The following is a 13,454-nucleotide window of genomic DNA, read 5'->3' on the forward strand; positions in this document are numbered from 1 at the left end:
GAAAAACAAGAAGGATGGGACTGCATGGGCTAAAGCTGGAATTGGACAATTAACTCCAATATGCAAATGGAGCAGAACTGATCAAAGTGAGAGACCCCGTGACTGATCGCCCATTCTGTGACCATTTGGGTTCATCTTGGGTGCAGCCCTGCCTGGGCTCTTGTGCTGCCCAAGGTGGATCCATTGAGGCCTTTTAATGAACCCCTACTTTATTCTTTTAACTGTCTAGCCTCTGTTCTAGGCCAGCCTTCACAAGGCATCCGTTTCTGGAGACCCAGACGGGGCAGAAGGCACAGGTGGCACCCACGGGAGCAGCAGCTCTGTGCCTGGCCAGCACAGGGGCTGCCACCCTCACAGCGGCCCAGGCCGTGCAGACCCGTCCGTGGCTGTGCAAACCTGCTGGCCACACAAAGTGCAAGTCCCACTGAAATCACAGGGTTAAAAACAAGTCCAGGCGGGCTGCGGGCTCTAGGACTCCACGACGATCATGCTGAGGTTGTTGCTGAAGATGACCCTGCCGTCCCTGGTGCTGCTGCACTCGGGCTGGCACAGGGCCGCCTGCAGCCGCCGCCGCAGCGCCGGCGGGGCCGTGCCCAGGAAGTTCTTGGTCCCCGTCAGGAAATCCATCATGCGGCCGCCCACCGCGTCCCCCTCGGTGAAGCACTCGGTGATGTCCCAGCCCGACGGCAGCTCGTAGACGCGGTGCTGCACGCCCAGGCTCTGCAGCACCTCCGTGATGCCGCTGCAGGTGATGTAGTGGCCGCTGTCGGTGGCGGGCAGGCAGTCCCTGTGCTTCTTCCACAGGCTGGCCCAGCCGCTGCTGTCTGCCGGGGCACCAGGGAAGGTTATTTTGGCAAAGCCGAGGCAGTCAAACACCGGCTAATCAACTATGAAACCAGCTGTAAAAGCTTCCTCGCTGCTGGCCCGGCCCTTGACGGGGCAGGAGGAGAGTTTTACCCTAACTCGAGCCTACTCATAAATGTCTGCATCTCACAAAACCCTGTTTTCCCTCAGCCCTCCCTCCAAACTGTCGTGTTGGAAGGAAGCTCCTAGGAGATGTCTCCAGCACTGAATTTGCCCAGAAGGAAGAGTACACACAGGTACCAATGTGCTGAGCCTGAACATCCCGTGCTACCTCCTAACTGTGCCTTGGCCAAAGCAGTGCAGATGTTTTCACACAGCAAGCCTCAATTATAGGTGCTCATTGAACAATACATATCTCAAAAACACAGCAAGGGAAACAGTCTACAGGCAATGTGAGAAACAGTTTTTATGGGGAACATGTGAATTTGTGCTTTTTCCACAACACTGTGAGCTGGGGATTCATGAATGGCACAAGGGATGAAACACTCTATTCTTTTAAGAAGTGCCATCGTGTTGTGCCTCTTTTCTCCTGTCCTGCCATAAAACCTGCTGCCCTCAGCAGCATCTGCTGTCCTTCTGGGCTCTGGGTCATTACTGTACACAGAACCCTAAGGATGAGTCCACCCAGAGCTCAGGTTGTGTTTTTCCAGTGCTGATTTCACCATGAGGAAGGATGGACCCCATCATGGACAGCCCACACTTCTCTCTACTACATCAACTCCAGAGGCAGGGAAGCAAGAGCACAAAGGCTGTGCCTAAGGTGCCCCGTCAGACACTGGGGCCCAAGGCTAAGCCCAAGATTGCATTCTCCATATGAAATCCAGCATTTGTTTGTTATTTACTATAGAATGAGCACCACGGACATCACCAGATAAATATTTGTGCCTCTCAAACTTCAAATTTCTTCAAAACTCCAGCAATTGAGAAAAAAAATACAAGGTCTCCCTTACCTGACAAAATTATGATCAGGAGTTTACCATGATGGTCAAGGCAGCTGTGGAAAAACTTGATAGTACTGGGAATATCCTCCACACGGTACAGCATCTAGAAGAGACAGTGACACACAGTCATTATTCCTCCTCCACAGTGCAATGACCCTCCAAAGGCTTAAACTCTTTCTCTTAGAGGTGTTTTAAATTCTGTTCCAGATGCTTCCCAGCCTTTTCTGATTCCACATGCCCATTTAGGGACACATCACAGCACTGAGCATTGCCAGCTTTGGTGTTTGTAGAGCTTCTGCAGAATTGCTCTGGGAGAGCAGTGCTCAGCTCTGGTCATAAATTCAAGCATAGAGCAGAACTGAAGGGGGTAGTTAAATCCAATAGCCCTGTGTTAAAGAAATGGCCATTACCTGGATCATATGGATGAAATCAAATTTCTTATGTATGCCTTTCTCCTTCACCTGCTGTTCATACTCCAAGGAAGTGAGCTGGTGCCAAATAAAAGAAACATTCTGCAGGTCTGGAGCTTGATTCACCAGCTCTGTTTCAAAAAGCAGAATAAAACCCATAAAACCCTGAATTTCATAAAATAGCAGAAAAACTCATCATTCAAATGGATGGTCCTTGCTATAACCCAGGCATCAGGTGTAGCCTTACCTTTGTAAGCTGCCACGTGCTGTGGGTTGGGTTCCACAATCTCATTGTCAATAAAGACCCCTGGGTGCACAGCCTGCAGTATCCTGATCATTTTCAAATCCTGCTCACCTATTCAATAAACACAAATTCACTACTTTAGAAAGCAGGTAAATGCAATGGAAGGTTACACCAGCCACCACTCCTGCCAGGAAATCCCTCAGCAGAAGCGAGGCCTGTTCTGCTTTGTGGCTCATGCTGTGGCACAGCCTGTTGGTGCTCCTGCCATGGTACTGTACTGCTCAAGCTGACAGAGAGGTGCAGAAGAGCCTGAGAACAAGGCAGAGACAAGCAGCAGCACAGAAACCTGCTAATGGCAATACCCTGGGTTGTGGGACAGACAGGCCAAAAGAATCACAGCTCATTGTTTACAAAAATAACCATAAAGCAGTTTTCAACAACCCCACAAAGTTTGAATGGACACAAGGAGGCAGCTGACACAGCTGCGTGGGGTGGCCCATGGCTTTGGGGCTGCCACAGGACACAGTGGCTGCTGTGACACAGCCCTAAGACCTGCGGAACTGCATCACAAGAGAAGAGACCCACTGACATGCAGTATCCTGGATCCTCCCTCTTTGGGGATTGTCCACATGGCCTCAGTCCAGGGCATCAATTAACTGATGGTTATCTGGGAAATGCAGGTAGGGACTCACATAGTTGTATGGAAGTGCTCTGCAAATTTAGCTATTGGTGCTGTGAAAGCTCTGGGGGAGCAAGCAGCAGTCTGTCCTCCTGTTCTAGGAAATTCCCAGCCTCTTCTGAGATGATACAGGTCATGCTGCTTATTTCCCAGAAATGCCAAGTGTATGAGTCCTCCTGGATCACCTCAAACTAAGTAAAGAAACAGCAGATGTGACCACCTTGATGAGACCTCTGCAAGAATCCTGTCTGTAGCTGATGGTGGGACCTAAAAATAGCTCTGGCCTTGCAAATGTCACACAGAGAGGTCTTGATACGAGATCCTGCATCCTCCCTGCTCTTTCAGCTGATGTACCAGCCACGGGAAGAGCTGTCATCCTTGGCAGGTGCTGCAGTACATAGAATTCAGGGAAGGAAATATCAGCCATGCCAGCACTACTGGGACATCCGAGGAAGGAGGAGTCTTTTGAAGTGAGGAAAGAAATACCCCAGGCCCGTGAGGAATGCAGTGGGAGCAGGGCAGGGCTGGCCAAAGGCTCAAGGGAGGAGGCTGAGGCTGCATCCATTGAAGGCAGGTACTGGGACCAGTACTGCTGACAGGAAGGCAGATCCTAATAGCGAGCAGCTGAATCATTAGTGACAGTCCTAGGTGCCAGTGCCTGGTTTGGGGAGCCCTTAGAGCTGCCTGCAGGCTTGGGGCACAGCTAGAGGCAGAGCATCGCTGCCCCATGCCCTGGAGCCACTGATAGAGGCAAATGGGTACACCAGCAGCAGGTGGATGTCTTAAAAGCTTAAGTTTGGAGTTTTTTCCCTCCACCTCTGTAAAATTGCTTAATCCAGTGTTTGCAGGTAATAACATCTTCAAACAGGGTGTCTGTAAAAACAAGCAGTAAAATAACAGCACTCGAGGGCAGGAATTTATCTGCTGCAGCTTTCTCTGCCAGCAACAACCCCCCAGCACTGACCACAGCAAGGCTGGGACAGGACTGGAACCTCTCTGCAACTGGAAAGTTCCAGCTCAGAGTTCAACCAGCCATGAGGAAACATGGGGTGAGTGAAAAAACGTGATTTGGAGCACAACAGAGGCTTTCAGGATGTGGAGTTGGCCACTAATCCCCATTAATATTTTCATCAACTAAACTAATTCTGGGGGCTCTGTGAAACCAGAGCCCACCTCTTAAAAGGTCAGGGATCAGATATAACCTTTTACTTGGTGCCATCCCAGCTCACTCCCTGCCCAGCCCCAGCTCTTGCAGACCTGGGTGCAGGTCTGGACCCCTGTCCTGGCATCTGTGAGGGGCACTCACCCAGGAAACACAGGAAATTTTAGAGGGTTTATTTTTCCATTAAAATCTCCTCTGAAGAGGATATAAGGAAAATTAAGGACGATGCTAAAAGTTCATTTCCCCCTTGTGCTTTTGTGGAGTCAGAATTTCTGTTTTATATTACTTAATGAAAATAGAGGGTAATTGAGAACTGAATCATTTCTTCCTGCTTGGTTTCTCATATGCTCCAACATATTCCCAGTTGGGGAAAACAATCAGATGCTAATTTTCTCTTACTCAGGAAAACAAAACAAAAAAAAGTGAGAAAAATGCTTTCATTTGAAAGTATTAGCACTTAAAATTCAGCTGAAAATACTTTTCAAAGCAGAAGTAAACTCTGACAAATCAAACCACTGCTTCTTTTCTCTACTCTTTATTTTCTCCCAGGTTCCCTAGGAGCAAAGTTGGCTGTTTCACCACTTTTTTGTTTTGTTGTTTTGGCTTTTTTTAAACACAAATGCATTTAGAACAACTTTAAAGCTATTTTTCCAAAGGATAGGTTTCTCTCTGGGGAAAAATATCATTTGCAGTTAAACCCTACTTATCACTGGGTAAAAACACAGCAGTAACAAAGAAACATATCTTGAAAAAGCTGATGCAGCTTTGCATTCGCTGATGGTTGTAGCCAGCTGGTTTTTCCCCTGAGAGCAGGGCACTGCCCAGCCTTGGCCTCTGGGATCCCTAAAAGCAAAGCAAAAGGAGACATCCCTTCAGGGGGGATAGTCTAAGGCAGGATTTTGGATGGAAAGAACTTCTCCAATGTCTCTAATTCTCTGCAACAAGGTTCGAAGATGCTCTTGTACCTAGCCAGAAGGAGGAGTCCTTGCTTTGAGGTAAATGAAGTCAGGTGAGAGTCAGCAAGAGGCAGAAACTAAGCTAAAATAACAGATTTCTCACTGCCCAGAAAGATCTGAGCTGCAGTGTTTCAGAAGGGAGATGGAGAGGGAAGGAAGGGAAGGAGCACTCCTCTTATCCCAGCTCCACTCTTCCTTCTGCCCTTCTGTGCTTCAGGGGGAAATGCTGCCATTAATGTCTGAGTACTCCTCAGTGCCCAATTTTCCAGCATCTCCTCCTGCTGCCCACAGGTCCCCCGTGCCCCATCCCCACACTCCTCACCTGTGCCACTCCCAACTCCCAGAACGCTGAGGGTCGATTTTCCAGTGCCCAGACTGAAAGGATAAACACACATATACACATATAGACATATAAATAGAATTACTTAACCACACTGTGTCACACCACTTCATGTTTTCATTCTTACAGCTGGGATGACACGTCAGCCTGGAAATTTTCATGTTAGGCACGTGAATTGGGACAGAAATTTGATCACCCCTTTTGAGCCTGGCTCAGCCAGCTCATATTTCAAAGTACAGTAGGCATTATGGTGCAGACTTTCTCACCCTTTGCCAAGGAGATTTCTTCAGGCTGTGGCTGGCAAAAAAAGCCTCTGGGAAGCCCAGGGCAAAGGGGCTGGGCTTTCCCAGCAGTGCCATCCCCTGACTGGGATGGCACTGCTGGGAAAGCAGGGACAAGGTGAGCTGGGAAAAACTTCATCAGCCTCATAAGGAAATATTGGATATAAATACCCAGAAAAAGCAAAACCATTAGGCTATCCATGAGACTGGCAGTCATCTCTTATCAACATTAATCTTGGATTGAAATTGGGAGGAAAATGTGAATCTTCAATATTTTTTACCTTAGAAAAATTGCTTATTAAAAGACTCCAGTCACATGTTTCCTAGCAGAATATTTAACAACAGCCAAGGGATTGAGTTTCCCAAGCACAGTCTCAGGAGGCACCACAGTAATGATTCCATAGGAGTGGGATGAGTAGCAAGTCCTGAAGGGTGTGAGCAAGTCCAGGGGCCTTAGCTCTAAAGAGGTTCAAGACCCTTAGACAAACCCAAAATCACCATCGTAGAAAGCCACAATTTGTTCCATGATTTAAATTCACAATTAAAATTTCTTAACATAATCTTTAATGATTATTATTTTATTGTGTATTTTTATATCTATCTGATCTTTACAATAAAAATTTGCCTGCCTAACCTTTTTCTTCTCAATGGAGAAAAATACAGTTTCTATAACATCAAACAATTACCCAGATTTGAAAGGACTTTCTTGTGCTTTGGATCTAGGCTGCACTGAAGCTGTCTGTAGTTATCCAGCCTTAAGATATTACATCAATACTTTACAAAACTGATTATCATTTGGTACTTAAGCAATGCAAATCCACTTAGGGTAGAAATAAGGAGGTCTTAGGGGATTGGGAAAACCAAAAATTAGCCACTAGGAGAGAGAGATGTGTTTCTGTTTAGATGGATGTGATGAAGTCCCAAAAGCAGGGAGAGAGCACAAGAGAGCTTTCTTTCAGAGAAAAAAAAAAAAACACCACAAAAACCAAACAACCAAAAATACCTTTAATCCTCAGAAAATCAGCTAATGAAAAGTGATGGACATGAGAACGAGGTCTTGAGTCTTTCCTTAACATAAGCTGAGGCAGCACAGTGTGTTAATTGGAACAGCACATACTCTGGAGTCATTAAACAGAATATCCTAAAAACCAGTAGGGGACTTAAAACTGAAAAGCATTTAAAGTCCATTCCTGCCCCAAAAAATCCTTAAAAGTTTTTGCTGACTCCCCGGACAACGGACGGCTTTCCCACCATGGGGGAAGTGCTCCTTACCCAGCCACGATGGTGGGCATTTGTTCCTTGTTGAACTCATCCATGCACTGGTGCTCTGTTGAGTGCTCCAAGAATGACTTAAAGGCCTCCACATACTCCTCAGCTGTGAGGCTTCTCATGGAAGGGATCATGTAGAGCTCTTGGGAAACAAACATGGGTTGCATGTTAGAGGATTTGGGGCATGTGAAGGGTCAAAGCACTTACCTCATGGGAGAAACCCAACCTAACCCAACAGGAGCCAGGACTTTGGGAAAAAGATGCAAAGGATGCACTTTCCAACCTGTTCACACTCAGGGTTACAAAAATTATTCTTGGGCACCCTTTGACATCTGCATATTTGCTAAGTGACTCATCATTACAGGACAGCCTGAGGAAAATGTCTCCAAAATGTTTAGCCAGGTGTGGGGAGCTTTGTTTACAAGGGATGGAACTGGAGGGGTTTTCTGGAAAACTAAAGAAAAGGTGAAGGGAGTCACACAGTGGGTTCAAACCTGTGGCCATCACTTGTGCCCATGCTGGACAGAGTGACTGAGGGGGGCAGCTCTTGGCACACTCCCAGGAGGGGTGATGCAACACAAACACTGCCACCTGCAGCGGAAGCAAAAATAGTCCACCCTGTGCATCTCACTTGCGCCTCTGGACAGCATGGGACTGAAATGGGCTGCCAGGGAGGGGAATTCCCTGCTGGGACCTGCAGCTCGCGGCCAGCAGGGCAACTGATGGCAAAACATTTCACTGGGCTCCTGTTCAAATGTGGGTGACTGACACCAAGATCTCTCCCTCTGAGCCAAAACCCAGGGATACTCAAAGAGTTCCAAGCAATTATTGCAAAGTCTCCCTTTCCTGCTGTCCCATCCTAACACCAGGGCAGCTGCCAGGGCACAGGCTCTGGCCAGCTGCTCAGAGCTGAGGAGAAAAGGCAGGACTAAGAGAAGATGCCCTGCTGTGCTGGGTCTGTCTCAGATCAATGCTGTAAAAGCATCATTCAATGGGGAAAAAATCAGCTATTCCTCTTAAATGAAATGAGGATGAAGGACAGGACTTGGCAGAATATCTTCATCCTCATTTTTGCCTTTCAAGGAGTTGCATTTTTATCACCTGCTTTTAGTCACCACTAGTAGAGAATCATGTATGTCTCATCCAGGACACTGCAATCTCAAATTGAATGGCTCTGCTGTTTCCAAAACCACATATCCTTGGCAGATGTGTTCCTGGTCCAGCCCCACTGGAGGTAAAGATATCAATGTCTATCCTCAACACTTTGAACTCCTTTGTCTTTTTCTTTTTCTAACAATCTCTAACTCCAAAAGAATGAAAACATGTTTGTAGCGATAGCAATCTGAGTGAGCATTTTACTTTAATTCCTTTTTTTCTCCCAAATACCTGAATTATCGTGTGGTGTTGTCAGAATCTCTGCTTCAAAGTTCATGCTGGGGAAACTATTCCTGTAAGGAAAGTATAGCACTTCAGTTATTTGAAGAACCTGTATGCTTTTTTGAAGCTGCACGAAAATGCAGAACAAAGGGAAGATGCTCCAGGACAAACTTTCCTCTGCTGATAATCCATAATTTATGTTGTTCTTTTTTACTAGAGAAAGCCAAAACTTCTTTGTAGCTGATCATAGCCATAGAATCCTAGAATCCTAGAGTCAATAAAAGAGTTTGGTTGGAAGGGGCCTCAAAGCTCATCTTGTTCTAATCACCTGCCATGGGCAGGAACACCTTCCACTGTCCCAGGTTTCTCCAAGCCCTGTCCAAGCTGGCCTTGGACACTTCCAGGGATGGGGCAGCCACAACTGGCCACTGCTCCAGTGTTTGTCTGAGATGTGCTGTGGAGGTTTTCATACCCCTGCAGAACCATTAGCCAGTCATTGCAACTGGAGGCATCAAACTGACATTTTCCTTTCTTCATTTTCCTTTGACAGTGTGCCTCATACATAAAACAGGGGTGAGGTGCCACTGGCAGAAGGATGGGATTTCAATTGGAGCAAGGACCTCACTTCTGCAAAGACAGGCTTGGGAAGAGGCTCTCTGTACAAAGAGTCACCTCCTGGGTAACCACATTTCAGTATCAAGATGCACAGCAAGTCTTAGGGGTGATATCCTCTATAATGTGTTTAGACACACCAAGGCTTTGCTGTCAGAAAATGCCTCAGGGCAGGCAGTCTGAGATAACAGATCCCAGCCCAATAGTCTCCTCTGCCAAGGAAAAAATCCCAAGTGAAGAAAAAAAACAAGGCAGGAGGTGGAAAAGTAAAGAAGGGAGTTTGTAGTAGGGTTTTGAGATACAAATATGTAGGCACCATGTGGCAAGGAAGTGGCCATGTGCAAATACTGCACTGCTTTGGTCAACGAAGGCAAGAAAATACTGAGAGGTCCCAGAAGTCTTGCAGGCACTTCCAGAGTCCTGCAAGAGCAGCTGATTTCATCTGAGTTCAGTGCCAAAGTCATGTAAGTCATGTCCATGGGGTGTGTCTCTCTTCCACCACCTTGACCTCACCTCTCCCCAGGAAAGAGCTCTCAGAAGCTCATCAGGAGGAGGCCAACCCCATCATCTCCAGCTTGGCTGCAGGCCAGTCCCTCCAATTTCCACTCAGCCCTCCAACCTCTTCCATCTCTGCCCATCAGAACCCCCAGAGGGTTATTTTGTCCCCTCAGCTGGGTGAGCCCAGCAAGGTGCTTTTCAGAGTAAATCTCCCACTCAAATGCCGAAGGGTAGCGTGGCTTTTCCTGTGCAGGAACGGCTTTGGACATGAATTCCATTTCTGACAGGTCAAATGTTTCCAGCCATGCCAGGAGACATGCCAGGTGACCTGAGCAGATTTCAGCACAAACATTCACCAGCACAGATGATGCCAAGATCTCTTCCACTGACACTTTTGCCATTTCTCCAGGCAGGGCTTAGATTCTGAGACTGATTAACACTTGTTGCTAGGAAGGTGAAACAGGAACAAATGGACTTCCTCTAAAATCTGGTTAAAACCCAGAGCAGATCCTAAAATTTGCAAATAACATGTTGGGTTTGTCCTGCCCACCCCAGGACCCCAACACCCAGCAGCAGGACTGAGGCAGGGTCTGCCAGGGAGCAGGATGCCTGCAGGCAGCTGGTTCTGCCACAGCTCCCAGCTAAAACTGAGCTTGCAAGGTTAAACCTCTTTCCTCCATGAACAGAGCTGGGTGCAACATGGACAGCAGCCACAGGGAAGCCACATTACTGCTTTAGGTGATGCAGCCTCTTTAGTTGAAAACGTTTTCTCTAGGAAGACAAACTGCAAGAATATCTTCATAACTCATAAACTTCCTTATTCCTAAACTTAGGCTGTGGAGGGGCTAAAGATCTCCCCCTTAGCCCCCATCCTTCCCAGGACACGGGCACATCTGCTGCTCCTCCCACTTCCCACACACCCATCTGTGACACAGAGACAGCAGGTGGGAAACACCATCCCGCTCCCTGCCGATACCTCTTCACCTCCGGAGCCGGCTCCATGCTGGGGTGGATGCTGCGCAGGGACACGGGGCCGGGCTGATGATCCTCGTGGGTCCGAACACGCTGCGATTCCGTGACCCGGTAGCGGGGGTGGGGCTGGGCTCAGCCAGGCCAGGCCAGCATGTCCAGCTGGCCCCGCACGGCTCGGCTCGGCTCTGCTCTGCCGGACCTGTGGGGACAGCAGCGTCACCGGGGCAGGGACAGGGGGAAACCCGAGAACCGGGGGCAGGAGCGGGGAGCCGGGGCGGGCAGAGCGCGGAACCTGGCGGCCGCAGCGTGTCCTCATGGCACAGGGGAGACACAAAGGGACACCTTGGGAACCTTCGGAGCCTGAGTGGCAGTGGCTGAGGGGTGTGAGCCGGGCGGAGCGGGGGCTGTTTCTGTCCCCTTTGTAATGTGCTGTGAGCCTGGTCTCTCCTTTCTGCTCCCCGCCCGGGGCAGGAGGGAGCGCTTCCCTGCATCCTTGCCGCGCTGCTGCCTGCTGGATGGGGAATGCGCCGGGAGATCCCTGCCTTCCCCAGGGATCAGAGGAGCTCGTTGGCTGCCCGGAGATCTGAGCAAGCGATTTTTCTGTCTGTGAGTCAGGGGGAAATGGGGCATAGTGGCAGAAACTCTAGCGAGCACTGCAGCCCCCGGCAGCCTGGCATCCCCTGTCCTGCCCCACGAAAGGGACGGGCAGCCAGGACGGGGGCAGCGAGCCCAGCCTGCTCACACTCTGCTTGCTAAGCCGCAGGGATTACAAAGCAAGGAAATATTTTTGGGGACAGCTATCCAGGGCAGAGGTGGCTGGAGGTTCCCACGAAGGTGCAGTGATCACTGTTTGAAATACAGAAAATCCTGGGTGCTCCCTGCACTTGCCTCTGGATTCCTCCCTTATTTTCACCCACAGAACTGATGCTTGTATTGCCTAAAAGCTAATAACATGAATGTAAAAAAGAAAGGACTTAAAAACGTTATATTTCCAAGGGAGGCCCACTGGTGGGAAAAGCAGCATCAGCATCCTCATCACTCCCATTCCCTGAAGACAAAAGGTAGAACAGACTGAGCAGATAAAACCTCCCACCTTGCTGAGATCCCCAGAAAACCTCCTGCTCCCCACACAGATCCCTTAGACCAGGGACCTCAGGTGGAGATGCTTCAACATCTCCATGCCTTGGTTTGCACTAGATTTGGCTTCCAGGTGGATTTGTCATCCAGCTCAAGGCAGGTCCACAGCAAAGCATTAAGCCCGAAACAACTGCATTGCTACTCTTCAACAAAATATTCAATATATTCCAGGTGAGGGAAGACCAGAACCTCTTTGCTAGGTCTAAAGTGCACCTTTGGCTCCTGGAATGACCACATGGACAGTGATTTTACATCAGTTCGTTCAGTCCCTCAGCAGTCCCACCAGAGATTCCTTCCTACAGACACCAACCGTGATGCACCTGGAGTATTCCAGCCGAGCCCCAAGCGCTGCCCCCGCGGCAGCCTCGTGTCCCCCTCTGCCTTGTCCCAGTGTCACTCTGACACCCAACACCACCCCCAGCCCCCCATGGCAAAGCCAGGGGTGGGCACCCCGCAGGTCCCGGCAGGAAGCCATACCTCCCGGAGCTGCCGAGACACGTCCAGCAGCCTGGAGCTGCCAGCCCTGGGGAGCCTCCTTGTACAGCCACGGGGCGCTGCTCCCCTCCCCGTGTCCCTGAGCCCCCCCGAGCCGGCATTAGCCTCCAAGAGCAGCCTTTGTTTTGCCAGCAACAAGGGGACATTGTGGGCACTGCCCGCTGGCAGCGGTGCCCTTGGAGGATGTCCCTCTGCCAGCCGCGCTTGCGGCTTCTCTGCCCAGCTCGTGACTCAATCCGCTCTCAACTCTGTTTTCCGTGCGAGCTGAAAAAGCTGATTTTTGCTCAGTGAGAGGGAGGGTGGCTGAAGGCAGAGCTGGGCTGCAAGGGGAGGAAAACAAAGCCACTGTGTTTGCTCCCATGCTCCGCGGCTCCGGAGGTCAGTTTGGGGCTGATCCTTCAGAAATGGGTCATCCACTGTCCCCGGGGCAAGCCTGGCTGAGGCTGCTGTTGCCCATAGCCCCGTGCCCCTCTCATTTTCCATTTTTATCAGCCCATCACAGCAAGCTTGGACCTGCATCTCCAGGCAGAAAAGCCTGGATATTGACACCAAATTTCCATGAATTTACCTTCTAAATAGCAATCAGCTTCTAGGCTGATGATTGTCAGGGAGGCTCTTGGCGTTTTTAGAGTGTTGATGGCAGAAGGTGTAGGACTGAATTGTTTTTACGGTCCCTTCCAACCCAAACCAATATATGATTCCATGTTTACTACTTTGTTTTTTCATTCTCTTCCAAATCTACCTAGAACAATCAATTAAAGCTCAGGTAATGTAACTCTGATATTCCTGTAACTCTGATTTTCCTGAAACTCTGATTTTCTTGTGAGCAAAGCTCTTCTGTAGCAGTTTCCTGTTTTAATGAAAATGTTTTCATCAGTTAGATATTTTCAGTTTTCTAGACTAATCCTCTCAAAGTACTGTAGTTTCTGTACTCTCCTAGGTGAACTATTTCATGCAAACATGTTATTTTCCATCAAGCAAATTCTGGTAGAGAGAAGGATAACCAGCAATTCTGTAGCACCCATTTTCCTGACAGTTAACAACAAGATTTCTAATTAAGGGAAGAAATTTTGTTTTTCTTTAATCCTTTAATCCTGGGCAGCAGTAGATTTTGGAGTCTGAGCAACAGTATTTTTTAAACTATGTGTATATAGGATATTTTCCTATGGGAAAAAGAACAAAATTTCTGATAAATACTGAAAAAAAGGGCACTGCAG

General features: G+C 48.7%; 1 protein-coding gene across 1 annotated transcript; it reads right to left on the bottom strand.

Annotated features, from left to right (window-relative positions):
* Nucleotides 1-468: 468 nt before the first annotated feature.
* On the bottom strand, nt 469-12,282 carry LOC103814271 (carnosine N-methyltransferase 2-like). Its single transcript, XM_009087785.4, has 9 exons — nt 12,220-12,282; nt 10,610-10,804; nt 8,533-8,594; nt 7,150-7,288; nt 5,579-5,631; nt 2,463-2,570; nt 2,216-2,346; nt 1,815-1,908; nt 469-824 (listed from the first exon to the last, which is right to left on the bottom strand). The coding sequence occupies exons 2-9, from the start codon at nt 10,633-10,635 to the stop codon at nt 469-471; spliced, it is 969 nt and encodes a 322-aa protein (XP_009086033.1). The 5' UTR covers nt 10,636-10,804; nt 12,220-12,282.
* Between the last annotated feature and the right edge of the window lie 1,172 nt (nt 12,283-13,454).

This window comes from Serinus canaria, chromosome 7, assembly GCF_022539315.1.
Source record: "Serinus canaria isolate serCan28SL12 chromosome 7, serCan2020, whole genome shotgun sequence".
In the NCBI taxonomy this organism is placed as follows: Eukaryota; Metazoa; Chordata; class Aves; order Passeriformes; family Fringillidae; genus Serinus; species Serinus canaria.

Coding starts and splice junctions, on each gene's coding strand:
- LOC103814271 (XM_009087785.4), bottom strand. CDS start 10,635: ATGGAGCCGGCTCCGGAGGTGAAGAG. Junction 8,595..10,609: donor CCGGCTCCGGAGGTGAAGAG/GTATCGGCAGGG, acceptor CTTTCCTTACAG/GAATAGTTTCCCCAGCATGA. Junction 7,289..8,532: donor AACACCACACGATAATTCAG/GTATTTGGGAGA, acceptor TTGTTTCCCAAG/AGCTCTACATGATCCCTTCC.